The sequence below is a fragment of the Eretmochelys imbricata genome, chromosome 2, assembly GCF_965152235.1.
Source record: "Eretmochelys imbricata isolate rEreImb1 chromosome 2, rEreImb1.hap1, whole genome shotgun sequence".
Taxonomy (NCBI): Eukaryota; Metazoa; Chordata; order Testudines; family Cheloniidae; genus Eretmochelys; species Eretmochelys imbricata.
Window position 1 is genome coordinate 223,709,934 of NC_135573.1, and position 27,598 is coordinate 223,737,531.

General features: G+C 41.1%; 1 protein-coding gene across 3 annotated transcripts; it reads left to right on the forward strand.

The window, feature by feature from the left end:
• Positions 1-1,321: 1,321 nt before the first annotated feature.
• Positions 1,322-23,513, forward strand: FAM133B (family with sequence similarity 133 member B). 3 transcript variants are annotated; one of them, XM_077808097.1, is made up of 12 exons: positions 1,327-1,472; positions 4,471-4,579; positions 6,480-6,577; positions 10,296-10,374; positions 11,971-12,045; positions 12,229-12,261; positions 12,682-12,750; positions 14,466-14,561; positions 17,162-17,209; positions 18,257-18,352; positions 20,199-20,246; positions 22,235-23,513. In XM_077808097.1, the coding sequence occupies exons 3-12, from the start codon at positions 6,486-6,488 to the stop codon at positions 22,319-22,321; spliced, it is 723 nt and encodes a 240-aa protein (XP_077664223.1). In that variant the 5' UTR covers positions 1,327-1,472; positions 4,471-4,579; positions 6,480-6,485; the 3' UTR covers positions 22,322-23,513. The 3 variants fall into 3 exon arrangements, with proteins under 3 accessions (XP_077664224.1, XP_077664222.1, XP_077664223.1); XM_077808098.1 differs by lacking the exon at positions 4,471-4,579 and having other exon boundaries at positions 1,322-1,472; positions 20,199-20,250; XM_077808096.1 differs by lacking the exon at positions 4,471-4,579 and having other exon boundaries at positions 1,322-1,472.
• The last annotated feature ends 4,085 nt before the right edge of the window (positions 23,514-27,598 follow it).

Sequence of the window (27,598 nt, forward strand, 5' to 3'; positions counted from 1 at the left end):
AACATTATGTTAAAAATTGACCATTTTTTCCTAATCTCAGTTTTCTACCTTTTAGGCCTTGTCTTCAGGTGCGGGGTGGGAGGGGGGTGGCAAGTGTGTTCTTATTGTGTTATCTAATACCCATGGTAAAATCACAGTGAAGACAGGGCAGTTTAGATTTTAACACATATTAGTAGGTTGAGGTAAATCCTAGGCTCTCCCTCCAGTGTTTATCTCCACCTTCTAATACACTTGAAAACTACAAACTTCCTTGTTTTTGTTAGCATTTTATCATGAGTTACCAAGTATTAGCTAACAGTGGTAAGAAAACACCATTTTTCCTAGTGTAGATACACCTTTATGTGAGCTCCTAATCCATGACAGAATTTAACCTCTCATGTCCTGATTTCTTAGCCTGTGCCTTCACTAAAAATGGTATGTTTTTACCCCAACCCTATACCGCCAGACTAGCTACATCAAGGACAGATGTGTTGTCTCCACTGTGAGATAGCTATCTTGAGTCAGCTGTTTCAGCCTTTTTTTGCAGTGACAACATTGCCCTACTTTTCTTACTAGCCTCTTGCCACTTTATAGCCACTGTCAAGGACTTTTTGAAAGTCTGAATGTGACATCGGATTCTCCTTTAGCCACTATTTTGTTGATTTGCTCAAAGACGACTAAGCTGGAGAAGCAGGCTTTTGTTCTGTAGAAAGCACACTGGTTTGTCCCTGTCACATCACATTCCTCTGGGTATTTTACGATTCTATTTTTAATGATCATTTAAACCAGACTACCTGATACTGAAGGAAGGTTTACTGCTCTTTAATCCCTCCTACCTAGTGCCTTCCTCCAGTAAGCCAGCTGACGAAGAAATTGCTTATTTTTGTTGGCAGCTCGGCCCCTTCCCTCATTCTTAGCTTTTGTCTGAACTGGATGAATACTCTCCAGGCCGAGTCTTGCTGCAATCACTTTGTGCCTGCATCTCCTCTTTTGACACCTCACTCCCTGGCAGTACTTCCCCTCTATCACCTGGGCTGGGCAGGTTACTGTCCTGTCCCAAACCCAGCTGTGGCGTGAACTGCGGCAGGGGGTTAGCTTCTCTGCAATGGCTTACTCGGCCTCCACGGCTTTTCCCTCCGTGTGCCGCCGGCTCATCCGATAAGGGTGCTGGCCGACTCGAAAGGCAGGCGGGGACCGGCAGCATTGTACCCCTAGCAACGGGCTGGCTGGGGGGCGGGGGCTCGTAACGCCCCTCGGCCTGGGCGCCAGGCCCAGCCCCAGGGCGGAGCCCAGCTAACTGGGGCCGGGCGCGGGCGGCGGGGCGCCAACGCTGCGCGCCCTGCAGGTGGCGCCGTGCGCCCGCCGCTTGGGCCGTGGGCAGAGGAGCCGAGCTGGGCCTCGTCGCCTCCTGCTCTCGAGTTCCCGGCCGGGAGCGCGCGGCGGAGCCGAGGCGTCTGTGCGGCGCCGCCATGGGGAAGCGGGATAACCGGGTGGTGAGTGACGCGGGGCTCGGGGTGGCGGCAGAGCCGCGGGGAGGCCGCCCGGGGAAGCGCTGCTGCGTCCCGCGCCTCAGGCCGGGCCTGGCCTGGGGAGACCGGGGTGTAGCGCTCGGCTCGGCTTGGCGCGGCCACCAGCCCCTCAGCTGAGGGGGGAGGAGGCCTCGGTGAGTCCTGCTCCGCTCCAGGCGCCCCATCCCATTCCCCCCCCCCCCGAGTGCGCCGGCGTATCACCGGGCGTGGGGCTGTGCGGGGACCCCGGCCTCCCCCTGCTCCGTGGTGGGTCTGCACAAGGGTCAGACCAGGAGGGGCTCTTGTTGCTGAACGGTCTAAAGCATATTTGCAGAATTGCAGTCTGGGGATCGCAAGATGGGGGGCAGTCCCCAATATCCGCACAATATCCGTGTCATCATATATCACAATGGCGGTTCCTGGCCGCATGAAAGCCTTGACTCTCTCGATATAAACTGGGAGCCGATGATGATGATAATTACAATATAATTGTCCTGCCAAAAATGTCTCCCATCACCAGTATGGGATTCTTGGGTAAGGCATGTGGTGCCGTTCACCTGGCCTGGCCTGTTTCCCAGCAGAGTAAAAGACCTTTCTCCACTGATCGTAAATTCTACATTGTGCATCACGTATTCTTTCAAAACTGGGCAGCCAGACAACCCAAGGAATTTACTTGTGTCATATATGATAGAACTGTTCATTTCCTAGTCAAATCTAGCACAAATCACTAATGACTATATGTAGTTTCTGTCTGATATCTGTTTTGTGTTCTGTCATGTGAAAAAAGTTAGGGTGCTGGCCAGTTCCTTGCAAAGACATTTTCCTAGCAATATTATTTCATTATTGAGTGTGCTAAGCCGATTTATGGAACAGAATAAAACAAAACAAAGGCCTCTGGCCTAAAGTATTGGATACATATGGGTCCTTCTCTCTGCACGGATCCTTGTCTACACAGAGGCTCTGTTGACTTCAGTAGGTTATTCCTCAAAATAAGTGTTGACCTCCTCACATGTGATCTAATTGTAGGATCAGACTTTAATTTTAGGTTGTCAACCTTCCTGTCCTTCAGGTCCTTCCTTAAAACTTCCTCTTTTCAACTAGCTACCCACCACTAACCATCTACAAATACTTTTATGCTTGACCAGATGTTCATATTTCATTTAATCTTATTCAAATACAAATTTTGCCAACTAATAAGTTGTGTGATAAAAATAAACCAAATCACATTATTTTGTTTCAACCTTTCCCCCTTCTTTGTCTGTATTTCAAATTTAGGCTGTGATCCTGCAAGCTGTTCCCAGCAGACAGATCCTTTCAGTGACTTTAGTGGGGCTCCTTGTGAGCATAGTGGTCTCCCTGCAAAGAGAAATTGATAGTATTCAGGCCTTGGACTGTAAGGCCAGGTTTACAAAACTTTTGTCACTAATGTCAGTTAGGAGTGTGATTTTTCTACAGCATTTTTATGCTGGCAAAAGCCCTGGTGCAGATGCAGTTTTATTGGCAAACAAGTGTGCTTTTGCTGATATAGTTCCCTGAGTAAAAAAAATTGAGTATAAGCTGTACCAGAAAAAGAACTCTTTTTGCCAGTAAAAAGAACGAGGAGTACTTGTGGCACCTTAGAGACTAATGCCATCATGTGCCAGCAATGCCCCTCTCCCATGTACATTGGCCAAACCGGACAGTCTCTACGCAAAAGAATAAATGGACACAAATCAGAGGTCAAGAATTATAACATTCAAAAACCAGTCGGAGAACACTTCAGCCTCCCTGGACACTCAATTACAGACCTAAAAGTCGCAATTATTCAACAAAAAAAACTTCAAAAACAGACTCCAACGAGAAACTGCAGAACTGGAATTAATTTGCAAACTGGACAGTATTAAATTAGGCTTGAATAAAGACTGGGAGTGGATGAGTCATTACACAAACTAAAAACTAATTCCCCATGCTAATTTTCCCCCTACTCTTACTCACACCTTCTTGTCAACAGTTTGAAATGGGCCATCCTGATTATCACTAGAAAAGCTTTTTTTCTCTTGCTGATAATAGCCCACCTTAATCGATTGGTCTCGTTAGAGTTGGTATGGCAACCCCCATTTTTTCATGTTCTGTGTGTGTGTGTGTGTGTGTGTGTGTGTGTGTGTGTGTGTGTATCTCTTCCTACTGTATTTTCCACTGAATGCATCTGATGAAGTGGGCTTTAGCCCACGAAAGCTTATGCTCAAATAAATTTGTTGGTCTCTAAGGTGCCACAAGTACTCCTCGTTCTTTTTGCTAATACAGACCGGCTACCACTCTGAAACCTGTTTTGCCAGTGTAAACTACACCTACACTAGGAGTGTTTGCTGGTATAGTTATACTGACAAACCTTTCTACTGTAGACAAGGCTTAAGGCAAGGGCCTTCTCTTTTTTGTGTGTGCATAAAGCACCATGCAAACCTCTGGTACAATAGAAATGAAATAACAGAAATCACCACCCTAGTTCATATTGACACAAGGACAGGTTGGAGGGAAAGGGGCAGAAAGTGTCATGCTTGGGGGGGGGGGGGGAAGCACAGAAGACCCTCTGCCCACTAGAGCAGGGGTTCTCAACCAGGAGGTCTGTGGCCCCTGGAGGGGGTCACGAGCAGCTTTCAAGGGATCTGCCAAGCAGGGCTGGCATTTGACTCACTGGGGCCCAGGGCAGAAAGTCAAAGCCTGAGCCCTTCACATGTGGTTTTGGGTGCTGGGCAGTTGCCCTACCCCTACCCCCTAACGCTGGACCTGGCTTTTAAATGCAGAAAAACAGTTGCTATGGCAGGTGGGGAGTTTTTGTAGCATGTTGGAGGGGGCCTCAGAGAGGAAAAGCGGTTGAGAACTCCTGCATTAGAGAATATTCTCCTCCAGAGCCTAGAATGAAACCCAAGATTCCTGAGTCTCACCATTCCTCTGCATTTAGCAAATGTCTGTGTAACCTGCTGTTAAAATGTCTCCTCTCTTCTAGTACTGGTCCACATAAAGCATGACAACTTACTATTTACTTATTGCTGCTGTTTACTCAGTTAGCTCAAGTGGCAGAAGATCTAAAGGGTCCAACCCTGCTGGTGAACCATGTGGGTTTCAGTATGATATCACATGATAGAATGTCTAGGTTTTTGTTTGTTTGCTCTTTAAAAAAATCTGGGAAATTAAACTCTTACAAAAAAGTTTAAAAGATCGTTATCAAGTTTGCAAACTCAAGCACCCAAAAGTTAGGAGATTCCCTATGCAACCTTAATTTGGCCACTTTCTGCATATATATTACAATACAGTCTTTCATCTCATGATCACATTCTGTTTTTTACACAAGACCCCTGCCTCACTGAGTGCATAGGATGGACCTGCTCTGAGAATGAATAAGGGTTGTATAGTGAAGGGGCCAGTTATCTGTAGGACCCCTGATTGGTTTGTTGTTGAATTTGGAAGTTGTACAGCTATTGAGGCAGATGATTAGAGGAAGAGAAAGAATGGCTTCAATCCCTTTTGCATTTGCAACAAAGCTTATATGTGATGTTAGGCAAGCCACTTAGTTTCTGGGTGTCTGACTGAGACATGTGGTGTGACCTGTAGAAGTGCGAGCACTTGCATCTGTTACTGTAGTCAATGGGAGCTGTGTTTTGAACATATAAAGTGCTATATAATTCAAAATATTCTGAAAAATCAGGTCCTCGGTGTGTCAAATTGGGCACCCAAAATTATACTTTGACCTTAATCTCTCCCTGCCTCAATTTCCCATCTGTAAAATGGGGATAATATCCCCTTATCTCAGAGGAGTGTTGTGAAAACAAATTCATTTTTGTAAAGCCGTTGGATAGTATAGTCATGAGTGCCATGGAAAAGCCCATGAGGAAATTGATAATTCTGCCTTCAGAACATAAGGAGAAAACAAAATCTTGAATAGCTTCTCGCTAATGAACACTGTCCATCATGTGCACTGAATGAAGCAGGGGTCCTATAGAAGAAATAATATGTGCTTATTTGATTATAGACTGTATCATCATGTACAGATAAATGGACTGAATTTGGGTTGCACAGACAACATTAATTGTGGCATTTTTTAACTTCTGAGTGCTCTTCACTTTTCATACTTAATGTTTTTTAATATTGCTTACGTGATATCTATTTGTATATACAGATCTGTCTAGAGAAAGGAAGATGTATGCACACAAGCATTAGTGTGGCCATATGCTTCTAGTATATTCATGAACCAAAATTTTAAAAAATTGTTAGGGAATCACTTCCTTACTTAGGTAAACTGGGGATTTTTTAAATATTTGGAGTTATAAAATTTATCACATTTTGAAGTGCATATAAAGAGAATACACAGATGTGAAAAGGAGGAACAGATTACAAAGCTTGATTAATAAAGCCATTATAATTGATCTGTTGCTAACTTGAATATATTTGGGGTTAAAACATATGATTTAGTACTTAAATGCTGCTAAATTCACCAAAGTTTTGTTTATTTACATCTATTCGGGTTTTTAGTTTAAAACAAATCCGAAATGTAGTAGTTTTATTATGTGGTAATATTATCACTAATTAATACAGTCTTGGTTGTGTGCCACCATCAGTTTGTTCCTGGCCAAAGTGAGTCTAAGGCCTGAATGTACTACCTTTGCCGTGCCAGAGAGTAAGAGACTAGGGATATATGGCACTGTAATAATACTTTTATAATAGAGCATCGCATCCTGAAATCTCAAAGCACTTTACAAAAGAAGCGCTAAGTATCACTAGGCCCCTGGATAGGCCCTTGTTCCTTTTGTGGCTAAGTAGATTATGTAATTCTGAATTGGAAACATGGTGTTGAGTCTGCATATTGGCTTGAAGCATCATTTTCCTCTGGCTAAATGCCTTCCATCAATAAGAAACATAGAATTGTTTTCAGTAAGTAAGGAAAACTGTATGTGTGGGATTTTGTTTCTGCAGCAAAGTAGTTCAATTTACTTCTGACTTTGCTTTGTCATCTCCAAGGCTTATATGAATCCTATAGCCATGGCCAGATCACGAGGTCCTTCCCAATCTGCAGGGCCAACAATACAGGACTACCTGAACAGACCAAGGCCTACATGGTAAGTGTGGAAATATCTGATTGCTCCTTCTGCAAAACCACTTATTTGATGAAAGATACTATCTTATTAAGTGCCCTCCTTCTCAACATACACTGTGATATTTTATAAAGGGATTCCTAGTGTCTGGGCAAAGCATTTTTTCTAGATATCAGTCCTAATTTTATGTTTTTAAAAAATTGTTACAGTGTAAGATGATGGTATTTCAGCAACCATTTCTGAAAAGAAATATATTAAATTGATCCAGAGGCATTTTTAGCAACAATTTCTCAGGCCATGTCTTCACTACAAATTTTGGTTAACCCAAGATACATCGGCGGAAAGTCACCCGAGTTAGTATATTACGCATGTACGTCCATACTTGGCTGCTTGCATCAGCACTGCAAATACTCACCACTCCTGTGTCGATGCACAGTGTGGTGTAGCACCCGTAAATATCCCAGTGTGTCACTGTCTGGTGCATTGTTCTTTGGGAAAGTTTTGCAATGCATTTTAGGACAGAAATGAGTCACACAGGGATGACGAGGAGCAAGGAGTCAAGTTACCATCATGCAGCTTTCTCCATCACATAATGCCATCCATATCCCAAAATGTTTACATCTTTCTTTTTTAAATCCCACAAACCTGGGCACAGCACTTTTCACTGTCCACCAACTGTGACACATGCATGGAGCCCGCAGCGTTCTGCACTATTGTCATGAAAGTTGCAAACAGAGGACGAACAGTCCTCTACTATTTGCAGACCCACAGGAAGAACTGCAATGTGATGATTTCTTTGAGGATAGATTGCTGAGGACATAGTGCAGATCAATTCAGGGCTATTGGTGGCATTCACGGAGCAGCTAGGGACAGTGGAGCACTACTTCTGGGCTAGAGAAACAAGCACTGACTTGTGGGATGACATTGAAATGTAGTGTTGGGGTGACGAGCAGTGGCTGCAGAGTTCTTGAATGCAAAAAGCAGCATTCCTGGATCTGTGTGCCAGCTCGCCCCATCCCTCCAGGGCATAGGCACCAGAATGAGAGCTGCATTAACAGTTGAGAAGTGAGTAGCGATTGCAGTATGAAAGCATGCAACACCAGATTGTTACCATTTTGGAGTTGTAAAATCCATAGTGGGAGTTGTTGTTATGCAAGTGTGTAGGGCCATTAATCATCTTCTGCTATGCAGGACTCTGAATCTGGTGGCATGCAGGACATAGTGGATAGATTTGCAGAAATGGGTCCTGAACAGCAGTGGGGCCATAGATGGCACCCATTTCCTTATTTTGGCACAGGCCTGCGTTGCTACAGAGATCATCAGTAGAAAGGGATACTTTTCTTTGATTATGCAACTGTAGATGGATCACCAAAGATGCTTTAGCGATATCAGTGTGGAAGCTGCATGATGCTCGCAACTTTAAGAACACAGGACTGCAGAAAGCTGAAAGCAGGGACATTCTTTCTCAACTGGCAGATTATCATTGGCAGTGTTGAAATGCCAGTAGTGATTCTGGGGGACCCTGCCAACCCCTGGCTTCCTTGGCTCATGAAGCCATATGCTGTCCACCTTTACAGCACCCAAGAAAGATTCAGCTACCAGCTCAGCAGGTGCAGAATGACAGTTGAATGTGCTTTTGATAGATTGCCAGCATCCAGTGGCCCCTCAATATTTATTTATGAGATTGGAGGTGGAGTGCCTGTGTACTGAGTTTGAACAGCCAGACACAAGAACCATGAGCTCAGCATGGAGCTATGCAGCTGAGGGAGCCCTTGAAAAAATAACTTTGATGTGGTAGTGTGGGGCTGTGCTCTTCGTGGCCCTGAAGTTTTAGGGGCTGTTACGAATTGTTAGTGCTAAGTGTACATTTATGAATATTGAACCGTCTTTTAATGAACTTATGAATTGTGTGGTCCTTTCTGTACATTTATAATTTATTACACTGTTACTCACTGAACCTGTGAGTTCTGTCATCCTGTAGAGTTAAATGCAGTTAGTACTTTGAGTAGCGTTGGGGATTCTTCACTATGTTATGAAGTAATAAAGATAAATTTATTTCCAAAAAATAGAAATGTATTGCATACCTAAAACAGTGCCAAAAAAGTTTAATTAAAAAAATACAATAAAAACTTCTAAAATAAATTAACGGAATCCAACTTTAAAATCAGAAAGGTAGAAAACATTCCTGTCCATTTTAGTCCGTTTTTGCTTCACATACACCATCTGTGACTCTCCCATGTCAGTGCATGTGAGGCTGTGGTTGTCCTTACTGTTGTCCCCTGGCATGGAGTGGTAGGGATGCAGCCCATGATGCCACATGGAATGTTGGAGTCCATAGCAAGTTGCTAAATTCGAGTTCTTCATTGACTACAGAGAGAGCTGAATATGTGACTGTTGGACCTGTAGGTCAACAAGAGTCTGCAGCATTTGTGTTTGCTGCCTGAGTGCATCTCCCTCTCCTTTTCCTGTGGGGACACCTGAGCCTTTCTCCTGTCTGCTCTTTCCTTCTTCATACTTTCTGAAATATTTACCTTCCAGGCCCTCTATTTACAGTTCAGTGCAGCACTGGCTTGCAAGATCTCACTGAACATATCCTCTCTAGTCCGCTTTTTATCCTCCTTATCATGGTCAGGTATTCCGCAGGGGACCACTCAAAGCCATAGAGGTAGCAGCTACAGATAGATGTATTGCTGGATTTACAGTTACAACAGAAAGCAAAAAATAAGTTTCAGAACTCCCTTCCCTTATTCCCATAAAAGTTTTAAATAAGACTAGCTTATTGACAGTTCAGTTTTGGAGTATCACAGTATTAACAGTAGCTAGGTGTGCTCGCCAAGGTGGGCAGTTAGGAATATGTGGGAGTTTTAAAGAGAAAGGGTGTGGCTTCTGGGTTCTGTGACCCCCAGGCAGAGGAGTTCACAATTGTGATTAGAGCAGTCACTGCAGGACAGCTACTGGAGGACTAGGGTTGACGTAGGTCATGCAGTGTCTACACTCACGCTGTGTTGACCTCAGTAGGTCAACCATGGCTCAATGCCGTTTGGGGAGGTGGTGTTATTGCCTCACCATAATAGAGTACTTACATCGACCTGAGACAAATTTGAGTGTAGACAAGTGATATAAGTTGATGCAAGGTGACTTACTCATAGATATTAAGGTCAGAAGGGACCATTATGATCATCTGACTTACATCAACCTAACTTTTTACTGTAGACCAGGCCTAAGAAGAGAAAAACTTTACGCCTCTATTTTTTGTCATGGCTACCATTACCTGAATTGTGGGTGTGTCCTCACCAGTTATTTTTAAGTAATTTTAACAGAATCACACATGGAAAGAAATTTTTCTGGATACGTTTTCAGAATTGAATTCTACCATGCAGAATTGTCGTCTTAAGAATTATACCATCTCTTAAGATGAGTTACTAAAATTATCTTGTGTTCAATCCATTTTATCTTATTATACATCAAATTCAAGCATACATTACGTATCACCAAAGTAAGGACTAGATGCTGAACAGGAATTTATTTACAGGACCTAGCCTTTAAGATATGTAAATTGTAACATAACCTAAAAAAAATTCTGTCTCCTTTCATGGGAAATTCAGCTAAAGATAAACTGAAGAAACAACTTGGATTACTGTCTGTGCATTTCAGTGGAAATTTAAAAAAAAATCTTAATGTCTGTTCAAGTGTTTTAGATGTATAGATATCTGTGTAAAATCTATGTATTTTTTTATATAAGGGAAGAAGTGAAAGAACAACTAGAAAAGAAAAAGAAAGGATCAAGGGCATTGGCTGAGTTTGAAGAAAAGATGAATGAGGTTTGTGATTTGATTATTTTGTGTTGGTGGATCATTTAGAAAAATTATTCCACTTTGTGTTCCACTGTCATTAGCAGGATGAACAGCCCACTGTGTGTGTGTAAGATTCTTCATGAGCTAACTTTGTTATTAAAATATTTAAATTAGAATTACAGCAGGTACAGAGCAAAAACCATCTTTTCCTTTCCCCTACTAATGCAGAGTTGTTCTCTACAGTATATATCTGGTCAGGTCTAGTTTTGAAAAAGTGCCACCTGAATAGTATTTGAGCTCTTGTAATACACTAGAGGGCCACACACCTCATAGCTTCTGTAGGCCAAGCTTTTTGCGTATCACTGGGGCTTCTTGCATCCCACTCCATGTGTTCCCTGTGTACCACCTTCCTATCCCCCTCATATTTCAGGGACTCCCTGTAACTGCCACCCAGTCTCCCCCTGCTGGAGTTGTGTGTGGTCCCCCATTCCTCCACTTCTCATATCAGATCCCCCATTCTGCTCCCCCTTGCCAACAGTTCTGTTTACCCCTCATTCAGCCACATGAGGTTCCCCAGTTTCCCCTATCCACTCTGGATTCTGTGTGCTCACTTTTCCACCTTCCCACCCTACCAAGGACCCATTCTTTCCCACATGTCAGAAGCTCTGCTTAACCCCTGCTTAATACCGGGTTCCCCACTCTTCCCCTTCCCCGCCCCCTGAGTTCTGTGACCCCAATTCCACCTTCCCACCATACCAGAGTCTCCCATCCTCCCACTCACACCAGGGGTTGTGTGGACATCTGCATTCAAACCTACCCATTATTATTTGTTTCAGAGATGCATCATTCAGGGCTTTGACACATTAAAGTCTATTGGGAGGATGAGCAGGTGGATATTGTTCTGTTGGAAGGTGATGGGTGCTATCAACCAGTTGCCTGAATGATAGACAGTCCAGAGGTGTGTGAAGCTGTGGGTGTGCTAACCAGATGGCAAGGGCTCCAGGTGTCCCCCATTTTCCCCTTTCTGTTTTCTGATTTTCTCCCTAATTTATAGGGTTCTGGCCCTTGATACCTAGAACATTCAATAAGGGTGGCACACAGGAAGCTTGGTGGTGTAGGGGAGGTGGAGAAAGAATGAAGGGAGACCCCGGTGGGTGCAGTGCACTCGATTTACAGAAGCAATAGTGTGTGAACCTCTATATTCAATGTGAAATCTTTTCATCAGAGGCTGTCCAGATCCTTACCCACCATCTTTTGAATAAAGAGACACTCATATTTGGTGGTACTTGATTTTTAAAAAGTGGATTACTCACATTGCTACAGTGAAATATGTATGTATAGTTTAATATCCTAATACAGATAGTCAATTAAGGTGTTTGTGTATATATTTTTGTTTAAATAACGGACAGATCAAGGAGCACATTAGCAAGTTTTGTCAAATGAATATTAATCTGTTTATATAAAATGAAATATGTAATCCTGTAGGTTTAGGATTAGTTGAATTATCTTTTTAAAACCTGTACAAATAATACTTGGTGGCTCTGTCACAGATGAAATATTTCAAAGGTTCCTTTTAACTCCGTTTTGAAAATTATGCCAATGGTCACTATCACTGTTTTTCAGAATTGGAAGAAAGAACTAGAAAAACACAGGAAGAAATTATTAGGTGGAAATGAGAGTTCCTCCAAAAAGAATGAGGTAAATATCTTAAGTCTGGTAAAGTATTCATGAGTTGGATTTTCCTGATGTGACATTTTTGCACTGAAACAGCCATCACCAAAGAATACAGGTCAAAATGCAAATTCAGAACTACTTTCCTTGTCTGTGACATATGTCAAGAGATCATGATACCATGTAACAAAATTATCTCTTTCTTTTTAGAAAAAGAAAAAGGAAAAGAAGAAATCAAATAGGGTGAGCAAAGTTTTCAGGTTTTTAAGTTTTACGTGGCTTGAGTTCCTGAAAAAACAAAATAAGAGTGTAATTTGGTATTTTAGGTAGATGTTTAAATAACTATACTTGTGTTGCCTGTTATCTGAGAATGGTAGTTTAGTTTGTATTTGAGTGGAAAAGGTTTAAAAATAAGAAGGTCTTACTTTAAAAATAGATCATTTGGCTAGAATGCCACACCTTTGTTTGCTTGAGGAAATATCACTCATACAGCTTAATTTAAGAAAATCTCTGAAGGCTAGACTCTTGGAACTAAGATCACTATAGATAACATTTGCAAATGCAGAGACATTTGGGAGAGTATTTGGATGTTCCTTTAACTATTTCTCAAACAGACAAAATGCTGCATCTCACAAGCTTTAATTTTTGTTGTGTTTGGTCAAGTTGTCTTCATCTTCCTCTTCTTCATCAAGCTCTGATTCTTCCAGGAGTTCATCTGATTCTGATGATGAGGTGAGAACTAACGTACCAGAATTGTAATTTTTCTGTTTGCTTTGAAAATATGCTAGTGTATAATTCTAGAATATGCTTGTGCCACTTACTCTCTTATTCAGGTTTTATTAGGATGGTGCATTCAAGAAAAAATGTATGCTTCTTGTTTTAATGTGGAAATAGTGATTGTAGATTAGTCAGCATTTTAACAGAGGCTTCAATTTAGCAACTACTTATGCATCTGTTTACACACTATGAACTGTCCCATTTACTTCAGTGGAGCTGCTCAGTGCATACTTTTAAGCACATGAGTAAGTCGTTGCAGGACTGGGGCCATAATTTTCTTTTGATTAATAGTAACCATTTATGGCCCTACATCTCAGGAACAGTAGCCTGAACAGTTAGATAATTTGTCTGTTAGTACCCTGTTAATTGTACATGAAGGGGTATTGGTTTATCTGTGAGATCTGAAACTATAACTGTAGTTTTTTTAAAGGCAAATGAGTTAAAGACCTGATATTTCCTATAACCAAATTAATACACGATAATATAGTGAATATGCAATACTCAAACTTGTTAAAAGAATTAACTTCTGGCCTCACAATTGTGCTCTGCGCTCTTGTGTAAGAGACTAACATTTGGTCCTACAGTTCGTTGCGGGCCCTCAACTTTCATTGAATTCAAAGGGAGTTGAGAGCTCTGAGCCTATGATTGGGTCCCTTAGCATTGATGCTTCACTCAGAAGGCTAGCAGAGACTTAGGAGTGCTACAGAGATAGCAAACCTGCTGGAAGGAGTGGTAGTAGCAATCCCTTTTATTTATTGTGAAACAGTGGGTTATAAAGCAAGCCCCAAGGTGGCTTTCAAGTGATGCTTTGAAGAAAGGAAGCATATAATTGGGAACAAGAAAGGCAAGTCTGCAGAACTCTCACAGGGAGATAGAAGACTTGCCTCTTTCTTTACAGCGAGAAAAGAAACTTCTAGTGCGCAAAGAAGTATAGAAATGAACATGACCTTAATATATCTGTTCAATTAATAGATTTTTCTGTGCACCAAAATATATTTTATAGCAACATATTAAAAGAACACTAATGAAACACTTATTTTAAAAAAGTAATTTTGGTTCATGATAACTTTTTAACACTGGTTTTTGCAGTATATATATTTTACATGTAGATTTTAGGCTGCATCTACCTAAATGCTTTACTCTTACCTTTTTATGCGTTGACTAAGGAAGGTTATCCTCTTGACTACAAATAAGAACTTCTGTATGAACATTATTTATTCTGGGTGGCAGGTTTATAAACTGGATTCACTTTGATTTTTACAGAGAACTGTCTGTTATTTGGCATTTCTTTAAAGAAAGATAATTTTCCCTCTAAATTAAAAATAAAACCCAGGCACACAATTATTATTTTGAAAAAAATCTGTTCATGGCATTTTAGGCTAGATCACTTTGAAGATGAAGAGTCAGGCCCTATGATATACTTTGGAAAAAAGTAATAAACAAGGAAACTAGAAAAATTTGGATTTATCACTAATATAAATTTTGAATAAATGCAGAAATATTATGAGTATCATCCACTCTAAGAGCTAGTCATCTCTGTAGTGCTGTATTCATCAAGAGAGCATACTTACGTATAGGACTTTGGGTTTCTGTGTTCTTCAGATTGAATATTCAGTTATAGCTTCACTATGAACACATACAAACTTTTTCTCTAAAACATTTATGGATAGGATAAGAAACAAGGGAAAAAACGGAGAAAAAAGAAGTATCGCTCCTTGCGGAAATCTTCTGAAAGCTCTACTTCTGATTCTGAATCAGACAGCAAGGTAAAATGTAATGTTTTAGCGTTGGGAAGTTTTCCTTTATATTGTAAACATTATCTGATTTTGGTTTTGCATATCCACTTTTTTATTTCTCTTTCAAACACACAATGCTACTTTATGGGAGCAAGCAGTGCTTCCACCCTTCTGCTTCCATACTCCAAGAAGTATTATCCTTATTTGAGCTCAGTACGCTGGCTGAAAGGAATAGTTTGATCTTTAGAGAGCAGACTTGTCAATGATTCTAAACTATTATCACTAACTTTCGAATTATAAATGTGCCTTATTTCCTGTCCAAACAAGCTCTGTTTTAGTGTACAATAAGCTAACATTTAAAACCTATAAATGTCTTAATTCTTTGTCGGTGTGTTGTTTTCACATGTAGGGGTTTTTTTTAAATGAAGGTCTGACAGGATACCAGTGCTTAAAATACACCTCTACCCTGATATAACGCGATCCAAAATAATGCGAATTCAGATATAACACGGTAAAGCATTTCCCCTCCTCCCCCCTCCCTCCCAGGCTTGCGCAAGTCTGGAAGGGAAGGGGGAGAAGCGGAGCGGCAGCGCGCTCAGAGGAGGCGGCGGAGTGGAGGTGAGCTGTGGGGGCGGGGCGTGCGGGGAGGTGCGCAGCAAGTAACGGGGGTGGGGGCGCAGAGGAACCGCTCCCCATCCCAGCTCATCTCCGTTCTGCCTCCAGCTCCTCCCCCCGGAGCGCGCCGCTGCTCCGCTTCTCCCCCTTCCCTCCCTCCATCCTAGGCTTGCCGCACCAAACAGCTGATTCGCAGCAAGCCAGGGAGGGGGGAGAAGCGGAGTGGCGGCAGCACACTCAGGGGAGGAGGCAGAGGCGGAGTGGAGGTGGGCGGGGGGGCAGGACAGGGAGCTGCCAGTGGGTGTTCTACACCCACCAGTTTTTCTCCATGGGTGCTCCAGCCCTGGAGTACCCACAGAGTCGGCGCCTATGGTGGCAGCATGTCTGGCTCCAACATGCTGCTCTGAGCGGCGTGTTAAGGGGGCCAGGCCAGGGCTGGGGAGTTGGATAAGGGGCAGAGAGTCTTGGGGGGCAGTCAGGGGACAGGGAGAAGGGGGGGTTGGATGGGCCAGGAGTTCTGAGGGGTCAGTCAGGGGGCGGGAAGTAGGTAGGGTCAGATAGGGGGCGGGGCCAGGCTGTTTAGGATGGCACAGCCTTCCCTACCCTGCCCTCCATAGCAAGTTCGATCTAACGCGGTTTCACGTATGACGCAGTAAGATTTTTTGGCTCCTGAAGACTGCGTTATATCGGGGTAGAGGTGTACTGCCTTACCAGATGTCTGTGGGAAAAGTACTTTCCCTTCAGAAATTGTACACTCTGCAGCACAAATCGAGCCTTTCATAAATGCAGTTATGGGGAGGTTTCTCTTTCCTTTGCTCTATTTGGAGTCGTGCATACCCAATTAATTAAACTTTCTGGTATGAATTTTGGACTTCATCCTGTGTAAACTAGAAAATAAACAAATTGTAAGGAGTCTGTTAACAGTTCTTTACACTATATCAGGTAGAAATTATATTTTTGGCATAAATACTGGTAATCTAAGAAGCCACTTATGAAAGCTCTTTGGGGCTCAGTCCTGTATTCATTTATCTGTAAAGTACCTAACTTAGTGTATGTGCTATACAAATAATAACAACTAGCTCTTTATATAGTGTTTTTCATCCATAGATATCAAATGATTAAATCATTCCTCACATACATACACACACCAGTTTTTGTTAATGTAAGTTTGAAAATTCATCCCTCACACACATGATGGGGGGGGACACGACATTTAGACACCTCCTGCTGCTGAATTGGAGGACAGAAGTCTCTGTTCTTTCTCTCTCCTGTCAGCTGAGGTGAGGTGAGGTGGGTGGAGAGACTCACAACCTTACTATTTCTTCCTTCCTAGTTATTCTCCATCTCTGATACTTTCTTCACTCTGTTGGCCCTGCTTTCATTCTGCCTTTTCTACTGGCTCATGCACAATATGCCTCTTTGCTACGCTTTCAGTAGAAATTACTTGTCTTGTATTATCACCAGACAGGAAGGAACAGCAGAGAGGCACTCCATACACGGGGATCTAATGGGAAAGCAGAACATGAACTGTTCTATTGGAAGTATGCTTTATCTTAGGCTTCATTCTGTCCCCTAGGATCTCCCAAAGGGTTCTTTTCTCACCCAATGCTTGTGGACTCTGCCATGGTAGCGTGTTGTGTTTTCTTTTAAGATTCTTAGGAATAGAGTGATCGTGGCTGACCTCCTATATAGGTTGTATGTATGTTCTGCTGAGCAGCATTCTATTCCTTGATTCCCCACAGGCCTACCAGAGTAAGAACAGTGTCTTTTTATACTGCAGGGCAAGGACTGAAGCAGTTGTACCAAAATGGTAGTTTTTTCATAATGCTCATGTGAATTGCCAGGTAAAATATCTCAGACCAATTTGTTAGACTGTAACCCAGAACAACCATAACAGCTTTGAAAAGTAGGCCCTTTTATCCAGTGTAATATATCTGGTCAAGATTCTGTTGTGATTCATACCATTGTGTGCTGAAACCATTATGTAAAATTAATTATTTTCACCTTCTATTTAGGACAGCACAAAAAAGAAAAAATCAAAGGAAGAACATGAAAGAGAAAAGGTAAAATATTAAGTACTTGAAAAATAAAAATCTGTCTCAAAGGGCATTTTATACAAATATAGACAAAGAACCACATTTTTAAACAGAGTGACAGATCTTGGGTAAGGCAGTTGTGAACCTATGCTTGCACATCTGAGGACAAATTTGCAAAGGTCCTCAGCTTCTATTTAAATAATTATTGCCACTGGGAACTGCTGGGTGCTGAGCTCTTAAGAAAATCTGGTCTCAATAGCTGCCGAGTGCAAAAATTGCTAGTTATGTGGCAAATTTGCAAACTTGTTCAAGCAGATAGGGTGAATTTAAGGACAAATGTCTAAGTGGCTTTCAGGTGGTCTTCTGTTTGGGTTTGTTTGTTTGTTTGTTTGTTTTAATTTACACTGAGGACTGAGAGTCATCTTATTAGCTGCTGCCTCCAGCGAGAAGTCTTTCTTATAGAAGCTGGGCATCAGCTCTCTAACATTGCCAGCCATTCAGCACTCTTCTCTGGACTTATACCATTCCTTCTTTCATCAGCAGGTTAACAGTAGGTGCACTTCAAGCCCCGAATCCCTTTGAATCATTCCCCTGTGATATCCAGCCCTAACACTAGGTACTCTCAGAATTTCTGGATCCTCTGCACCCAAAGATGAGTGTTAGCGTAAACTACTGCTCCTGTAAACCACAGAGCATTTGTGAGAACTTAAAATAAAACAAAAGAAGGTTTATTTAAGAAAGAATAAAGATTTAATGAGAAATGAGAGAGAGTGATGGAAACAAGTACTTACAATACAAAACAAAATCATAAAACGCAAACCTAGGTCTACACTTATCAGTAGTTACCCTTCCTACCTAATAAAGTAGATTTCCCCCCAAAGTTCAGTCCTTTGCAGAACTGGCTGGTTTCTCAATAATAACCTCTTGAAGTCCCTTCTAATCCTACATGTCTATGATTCCACAATTTAAATGAAATGTTAAAGTCAGTGTTTTTGTCACAGTCTAAGTGTTGTATTATTTTAAAGGATGCACTTTCCCAGCAAACAAAATACTTATGTGTTTTATTTTGTGTAGGACAACAAAAGTCTTAGTAGGAAAAGGAAGAAAATTGATCGTGGGAATGTACCTTTATCATCTGAATCGCTATCAGAGTCAGATCCTACAGAGGAGGTCAGTGTGAAAATACAACCTAAATTTCAAATTTTAAAAAAGTATATTTGGTAAGTTAAATGTGTATAAGTGAGTAAACTAATTTGACTGTACTTAACTCATCAATAGACTAAGTGGCAAATTATGTATTATCCTGAAGCTGTTCTAGCTCAGTTTAACTGGATTTCAGCAATGTGACCTATCTCAAAGTTGTATAAGCACAAGCCTATTTAAAAAGGACTCTTGCAATTCATTAAAGTTAGAACGCTTACCACTTACTGATTATTTTGAACTATTTTGTTATAGTTAAAATTCTGAATACCATAATATTCACTAACATCACATTACATGCTTGACATATTGACAGTTTATGTGACTGTCATTTCATTAGTGTGTGTGTACAAAGGCAGGGGATTTCCATCTCACTTGTATTAATGTTCGTTACCACTGGACATTGATTACATTTGCAATGATTGGTTTTTTTTAAATCAAGTTAATTTGAGTTTAGTCCCTGTTCTAATATTGAGATCCTTTCATCATCGTGGATTGATTTAAATCAAGTACTTGTAATCACCAATTTTAATCATGATTTAAATCAGTAAGCAGGAAACGTTGATTTAAATAGTTTTAGCTCTGTTTTGCTTTTGTACTTAAAGGTTGATTTTCGTTGGTTGATAACCATTACAGCATGTTTATTTACACCTAATTTAGCCTGTACACTAAGTTTTGTACCTCTTAGTAGGATACACTGTATCGATACACATTTATTCAAACAGTTATCTAGCTTACTGTACATTTATTGAGATCTTAATTTTTACTTTTTTTTATTATGTTAGCAAAAATCATGAATGAGGCATTTACTAGATGGTTGATATTGATTCTTTTTATCAAAACATGTTTCGTATTTAAAACTGATGTATTAAACAAAGAAAATACCTGTAGTTAGTGAATTTAATTGATTTGTTTCTGGACACAGTTTCCTTTAGGATTGTAAAACTAGTAGATCTCATCCTCTCACTCCTAGCTTTTATTCATAGCTTGGAAGAGGAAAGCAAGTTTTTGTGCTTTTTCATCTCCTAGTTGGTTTCTTAACTTTGAATCAACTGTTCTTTGAATTGAACGTGGAATAAACTGAAAGGAAGAAAATATTCTCTTTGCACTTGCAGAGGAGGCTACTGCTGTCAAAAGCTGGTTTAGCATTTCAGCAGACTCTTTGGTTCCAGGTACTTAAACAGTGACTTCCTCCAGTTCAGTAGTATGACTTTCTTTAAAACTTCAGCAGCAAACGTGTACTGCTTAATATTATTATTTTAAATTTAAATAATTTTGATATATTATAGTAAGTTAAGTCCAAAATAGATTGTCATAATTTCAGAGGTAAATTTCAAATTCAAGTTTAAATAGCTTTATTTTTAAAAATTAAACCTGTATTTAATTTACATTTTAAAAATTGATTTTATTTAAATTATCCATTTTTATCCCCTCTGTTTTCCATATAGAATTCCAGACGATGTGAAGGCTAGGGAAAATTGGAGTTGTTATGGGTTTTTTTCACATAGGTAGTTTTAATAATTTTACTGGTATCTACATGATAATTCCCTGCTATGCTGTATGTTGTATAAGTAGACAGACATTGTTTCCTTGAAAGCACTCAGCATTTTTTATTTCCAAAACCGGATGATACTGGCTAGAATGATTTGAAGAAAATAGCACAGATATCCCAGTGTATTTCTTCATATTGTTACAACATTATATGCTGTACCATATTGTGCCGTCATGTTTTATAGCCAAAGCTAAAACTTTTTACTTACAGGTATTTTTGGAAATACTGTTTGGCCACAAAAGCTTATTAATTATTTTTTTTTAGGTACAAGTGAAAAAGAAAAAAAACAGTGAAGAAAGAGAGAAAGTAACAGCAAGTATCATTCCTATTCTCATATTTTTAGAAAGTGTCTTAACTATGTAAGAAATTAGCATGTACTTTTGTTGTCTCGGACAACACCCTTTACAAAGTTGAACATTTTATGGAAAATTCTACTCTCAGGTTCACAGTTGTAAATCGAGAATAACTCAATTTACTTCTGGAAGCTCCTTGGCCTTTACATCAGTGTACCTGAGAACAGAATTTGGCCCTGTATTCGTAGATTCAAGACCAGAAGGCACCATTGTGATTATCTAGTCTGACCTCCTGTATAACACAGGCCCCAGAACTTCCCCAAAATAATTCCTGGAGCTATCTGTATGTTATCTAAATACAGATATGTATGAATAGAAAAGTTATTTTCTAGATGGAGTAAATGTCAAATATGTTTACTTACGTTCACATTAATAAAATGGAACGTTACCAGTGTATATCATATCGGGTTTATAATATACATCCTGCTCCACAATATGTAGGAAGATATTCTGTTCTATGCCTCATAAGGTCTGTCTACGTTGCATCTGGGAGTGTGCTTCTTAGACTGGATAGACAGACATACTCTAGCTATGCTCAAACTAACCCACTAAAAATACCAGTGTGGATGTTGCAGTGTAGTCTGCAACACAGGCTAGCCACCTGAGTATGGCTAGCCCATGCACTGGACTAGACATACCCTATAAGGTGCAGCACTGAACTCTCAGCCCAGAAAGAGGGTGGGGAAAGAAGTTAAGGCAGCTTTAAAACACCTTTGTTCCCTCTTGATTTTGGGTGGCTGCAGGGGCCCCTGGCATAACCTGAACAGCCTTGGAGGCCTATGTAGGTTATAGTAACTGCCCTGTGGGCCCCAGCAATGCTCATTCTCCCCGACACTGGATACTGAGTCCCTCCCCTGGCACACACTCTATGCCAGAGTTTGGGAAAGAGTCCTCAAAAGGCTGTCCCAGTAGTGCGTATGCTGGGCAAGGCTCCTCCAACTGAATAAGGGGCTTTTACCATCCCTTTACGCCTCTCTGGCCTTTTTACCAGGTACAGTGGGTCAGGAGCTGGGATGAGGATCTTGTATTTAATTTCTTTACAAGGACCTTCTGCATTAATCTCTCTTAAACTGTTTCGTTCAGTAAGGAATCTACATAGGGATTTGAAGTTATACATTTTCCAGAGTTGGGCAGGTTGTCAGCCACTTGACTCCCAGTGGCTGATGTGCTGAGCTTTTTCTTTGAAATAAATGTACATTACATACATTGTATACTGCACTGAAGCTGTATATCTTGTGTATAGTAGAATAGATATATATAGTATTGAGTGACAACTCTTGTGTATCATTGTTATAGCATACAACATAAACGTGGTCCTGCATGCCTTACTCAGGAAGAACCACTGAAATTTTGCCTGACTAAGGACAAGAGGGTTGTTCTACTAGTATATGTGTTTCTGAGTTTAGAGTATTAATGTTAGGTCCTGATCCTGCAGCCATTCTTTGACTGTATAAGGGTTTTCACAATTGAGCTCCTACATTATCCCAAATTAAATGAGGCATGAGTGCTGGAGACTGGAGCCTAAGACAGCTTATTTTACTTTGTCAGGAATGGGGAAATCTAACTGAAATGTGATTAAATAGGGCTTCCTACCCTGCTCTTTCACAAGTATGCAAAATGCCGTTTGCATCACAAACACCCATTATCTTATTGATTTCTCAAAAATGTATAAAGTGTTCATGTGACTTAAAAGATTAGGAAACAAAATTAGAGACAATGACTATTTCAGACCTCTTACCAGACCAAAATAGAACTAACTTTAAAAAAATCATTCAAAGTATTCTATCTTTTTTTTTTGTTTTATACTGTTTATTCATGTAGTAATCTTTTATCTGAAATAATTTTGGACAAATATCCTTTCAAGGTTTTTACACCACTTAGTTAGCTGAATTTTAATAAATGGGTTTTGGCTTATGAAATAACTAACATTATTTAACTGTTTTAAAGGATAAAACAAAAAAGAGAAAGAAGCACAAGAAACACGGTAAAAAGAAGAAAAAGAAGACGGCTGGTTCAAGTTCAGATTCAGAATGACACTTAAAAATCAAGCGTGTCCCTTCAACAAAAGTGCAATGACTAAAGGAAACTTCAACTGTGAAAATTATCGCAAACTTTACCACACTGCATGAGTTTTCCAGTGTTTTAGAAATATTACTAGACTTTCAATAGCCAGCCAGGTGCTGCTATGCCCAAAAGTCCATTGTTGTTGCCTGCTGCTTAATACCTGGGGTACAAAATTCTTTTAATTACAGTAGCCAGTGTTAGTTTAAAATCATAAGAGAGGGTGGTCCAGCTAATATGTAAAATATTAGGAAATAGAATGCAACCTTTTAGATACTAAAAATAGTGTTTTAACAAGTTAGTAATATAGTCTAATTTTTAAATCTGCAGAAATAAAAATTTCATCTTGAGGAATATAACATAAGACTATTGATACTTGGTGACTACTAATGCCATTTGTGAAATGGAAATAGAATAGTAACAATTTTAAAGGTTACTTTTGTAGAAGTATTTATGATAATTTTGCCCTTTATTTTCTTTTGGGAGTGTTACCATTTTGGCTAGCTGAATTAGGGTGCCTTTGATCCTTGCAAAATCTATCTATTTTTAACAGTACAACAGCTATATTTCCTAGGGAGATCAGAACTGGTATCAGCAGGTTTTTCCTGAATAAACAATTCTGGGCCCCTAGCATGTACTTCTGCATTAAGTAAGAGCAGTGACACACTGCAGCATAACTTGACATCCAAAAATTAAAGACTTTACCTCCACTTAATTGAAATGATGCTGAATACTGTGCTATTAATATGCATTATATCATTTAAAGTAATTTTGAGTTTAACTGAACATTTCTGGCAAACACTGGTAGCTTTTTTTCCTTTTGCATTGCCATTGAGATATTTAGAATTATTTTGTATGTTTTGTACCATTTTTAAATAACGTACAGGTATTCAGTTGTAACTAGTGATTTTTTTTATGAATTATGTTCCAGGTGTGGAGCTTCATGTATGTATTTACTTTATTCTTACAGTAAATTCATTTGCTGTGATAAAATGCACACTTGCTGAAAATATTTAGCATGTAAAAAGCAGGGTTTTGATAACTAACAGCTTCATATTGAAGCTGATTTTACTCTAAGCAAGTTCAGTGGCAGACCTGTTATGCGGATGTGTCTTGTTATATAAAACTACTGCCAGAATCTCAGTAAAGATACTCTTTAAAAAGTTTGTCTTTGTATTTTTGGACCATGGAATATTGACACAAACAGATTGAGCTATTTTACTTGCACCTGCAACTACTTCAGTAACAAAAACAGAAAAGAAACATAATAAATTAACAAAACATACACAAAAACTAAAGCAACCCTGGACTTCAGCTTTATACAAGTGCGCCGTCTCTCATCCTCTCACTCTTGTCTCCATGGCCTGGTCTGCTGTTGCCTTTAAGGTATTCCAAAATGTTCTGCTGTAGAACAAACCAACCCCTCTCAACCCCTTGCATGCATGTTAGTTACTAACTACCTTAAGTACAGTACTAAAGTGCAAAACATAGTTTTCTGCTACTCAAGAATTGTAGCACGTTTCCTAAACAATCATAAATTTGCAAATCATAAAGAAAGAAACGGGAATTAGGAAGATATTAATATTTTTGCTAGTCTTCAGTCAAATTGACTTCTACTTCAAGCAAGTTCTTGGAAACATCCCAATTTTATTTTATGAAACTGACTTCCTATCACTACTAGATTAAAATTTATTGAAAGGGTTCTTGATCAATCATCGTGCTGCAGCTAGGTGAAATTGCTGGTTTTTAAGACAATTGCATCATTACTGAGAATAAATGTAAGACTTCAGGACAGAATGCAGTAATTTATATCAGGCTTGATGCTTTGAAAAACTAATTTGAAAATTTGTCCTATTGTAATTTTAGATTAAAATTTATAATGAACTAAATTATAAATGCTACTACTGGTAGGGAATCTTACTTGAATCTTATGAAACTGCTGTAGGCAAAACACAAAAAATTGAAAATGAATGCCCTGAGCCTGCAAACTCATGAGCAGATATGTGACTTTACTCACATAAATAGTCTCATTTACTTCAGTTAGACTACACGTGTTAAATTAATCATGTACATTAGCATCAGGAGCTACTATGGTATATTTATTAAATGTTTAGTGGCATGAAATCTTTCACTTCAAAATCAAATTGCTTCAGTATTAACAATGAAACAAGTTACTCAGATTTTCAATACTTTTAAAAAGTTATAGTGAACTTTTTATATATATCAGCCACATTTTCCAAAAATAGGAGCATAAAATTAGGTTTCTACGCGTGAGATTTTCAAAAGTACTTAAGTGACTTAGGAGCACAAATCATATTGACAGCAAACCCTGATGCAAGTGTATAGTCTGGTCACAGCATTGTAGCTTTCTTGACTTGTGTAAGTTCAGGATACCAGTATGTGGGTGTTGGTGTTAAGGCCCTGGATTATTAGTCTTTTTCAGCATACGTGAGCATTTTAAGTGTGAAACTTCTTCATAGAAAAGTCTGAAACTTCTACTAACATTTAAGAAACTAAAGAAAAATATACAAAACATCCACTTATCAGTTTGTTTATACAATGGGAAGAAAGTACAGAACTAGCAATGTGTGCATTTAAAATGTTTTAAATTTTAAAAATTATTTTTGTACACCCTTTTTCAAGAGACGGTCAAGTACTATCTATAAAGTAGCTAGTAAATGTTTAGCCTCCATACACTTAAGTTTGAAACCAAATTATTTCCCTTGACTGTTCTCCTTTTACATGTGGTAAACATTGATTTTGTATTTTTTTTTTTTTAATTTGGAACACAAGCCATCATGTTTTTTTGCCTTCTCATCCACGGCAAAGTTTTTATTATGGCTCAGTCCTAAGAGGGGTTGAGTGCTCTCAACTCCCATTTAATTAGTGGGTGCTGAGGGCACTCAAACCATTGAAGCATAAAGCCTTTTAGGCAGAGCTCTGGCAGCAGTATTTCTAACCATTGTATGTTGTCTCTGATGGTTGGCATTAGAGGAATGCTGTTTTATACCATATGTACATTTAAGGGAGGACATTCCTTATGATGTTGTAATTACAAAGTAGATCATGCTTCTAAAGTAAGCTAGTTGACTGGATTTGTAACATCCTCAAATGTGCCAGGCCAAATGTCCTGAATGTGAAGTTAAATGTAGGCACCAAAATAAAAATGGCCTGACTTTCACAGGTGCTGAATACCTGCATCAACTTCAGTGGGAGTTATGAGTATACAGCACTTTAAAAAGATAGTCACACCTAACTTTAGAACCAGCACTTTCACATTTGGATGTTTAACTTTGAATCAGGAGAAGTATGTATCCTTTTATGATTCTACACAACTTGAAAGGTTGACACTGCCTGAGTATTTAACTTCATAAGGATGTTGTACCAAACTGTCTCATATGAGAGGGTAAGAACATTGTTTTAAAGGCCTGGCAAAGTTTGGCAAACCAGAGCCTCTTCATACAATATAATATTTGCAGTTGCGGAGTGACCAAAGGGTGGGCTTTGGCACCTGAACTGGACCCTCTGAATACAGCTGAGCTGTCTTTTAGGTCGGGTCTGGACTGTGCTAGGTCTTTTCTGAACAACAAGGTGATCTGTGCAAGCACCACTTCCTGCCTCAGATTTACTGGTTATAAATAAAAGCTGCAGTAGAACTTTGCTCACTGTGAAGTGTTGCAGGGATAAGCGGTCCAAGCTTCCTTGACTTACTTGGAGGCACTGAAATGTGCAAGCATATAGCCAGGGCCATCCCTTGCGTATGGCGAATCGGGGCAACTGCTCCGGGCCCTGTGCTTCGGTGGGTGCGTCGTGGGGACCTGGGGGGCCAGGCTGGCCCAGGGGGTGGAGTTCAGGGGACGTGGCCAGCCCCTGGGGGTTGGTGGGAAGCGAGCGTTCTATTTCTTTTCCTTGCTTGCCGGTGTGGCGACACAAATCTCAACCCTCCCCTTTTGCAACTAGGTGCAGTTTCCCCCACGCAAAGTGACCATTTTGGCTACTTCTCAGGACTTGCTACTGCCTGGCCAGGGTTGCAAATCAGGAGGGATGGGGTTTTGGTCAAAAACACTTAAGATTTGCTTCCTCCTTGCTCATGTGCCAAATTGATTTTACCGCCTGGTCCAAGGGTTGCGAATCAGGAGGGATGGGGTTTTTGTTCGAAAACAGGCACAATTCCCTCCCTCCTAGCTAATGTGCACAGTTGACTGCCAGCAGCCTAGCGCTGCTGGAACACACCAGTGCCAGGCTGACCCCATCCATTGCCCTTCTGCCCCGGACCCCTCCCTTTTCTGGGACACCCTAGCACAGGAGCCAGCCTGGGACTCTCCATCGTCCCCTGCCAGCCCCCCCCACCCCCCAGACTGGTGTCCCTTCCCCACACCAGATTTCACCTGTATAAAAAATGTTAAGGGGGAAGCCATACAGGCTGATTTGTCCCGGGCCCCGCACCCCCCTAGGGACGGCCCTGCCGAGAGCAGACCTCTGCTATCTGCTGCCCAGTCAGTACCCATTATGGAGTGGGAAAAGCGAAAACTGGAAAGAAAGGCAAAGCGCAAAAAATGCAGGCCAAGGGCTCTGACCCACAGAGCTTCGCCGCTCACGGTCCAAAAGCGGAGGGAGTTTTAGTCCCAATCAGCAGCCGTCTGCGGCTCTGCGGCTGGCACCTGCGGTGGGCTCTCAAGCCTCCAGTGCCAGACAGCCTGGACTACGGCCGCTCCGCGTTGGAGTGGGGAGGGCGGCCCGCGGGCCCGGCAGCAGCCGCGGGGCGGAGCGGGATCCTCGCCGGGCCGCCTGGCAGAGTGGCGGGAGAGCGAGAGGACGGCGGAGGGTGAGCGGCGGCTCAGAGGGAGGGGCCAGAGCTGAACGTGGGCATGGGGCGCCTCCAGCAGCGGGCGCCGCTGAGCCTGTGGCGGAGGTGGGGGGGCCCAGAGGCCGAGTCGGGGGGGAGGCGCACTAGAGGAGTGTGGGCCCGCTGCGCCTGGGGCTGCGGAGCGAGGCTGGCTCCTGACAGCACCGCTGGGGGAACGGGGTTCGGCGGAGAAATGGACTCGCTCCGTCCCCGTACTTGGGCAAGGAAGCCGTTGCTAACGTTACTGAGCAACGACGCCTTATGAGTCCCCGCCCCTCCGCGGGACGCCCCGGCTCTCGCTTTGTGATTGGCTGGTCCCCGGTCTTCTGTTTCCATGGTGACAGCGCGCGGCTCCAAGGAGGAGAGCCGCTGCCGGGCGCCCGCCGCGCCGGCTCGAGAGCGCC

Coding starts and splice junctions, on each gene's coding strand:
- FAM133B (XM_077808096.1), top strand. CDS start 1,449: ATGGGGAAGCGGGATAACCGGGTG. Junction 1,473..6,479: donor GGAAGCGGGATAACCGGGTG/GTGAGTGACGCG, acceptor GTCATCTCCAAG/GCTTATATGAATCCTATAGC. Junction 14,562..17,161: donor ATTCTGAATCAGACAGCAAG/GTAAAATGTAAT, acceptor CCTTCTATTTAG/GACAGCACAAAAAAGAAAAA.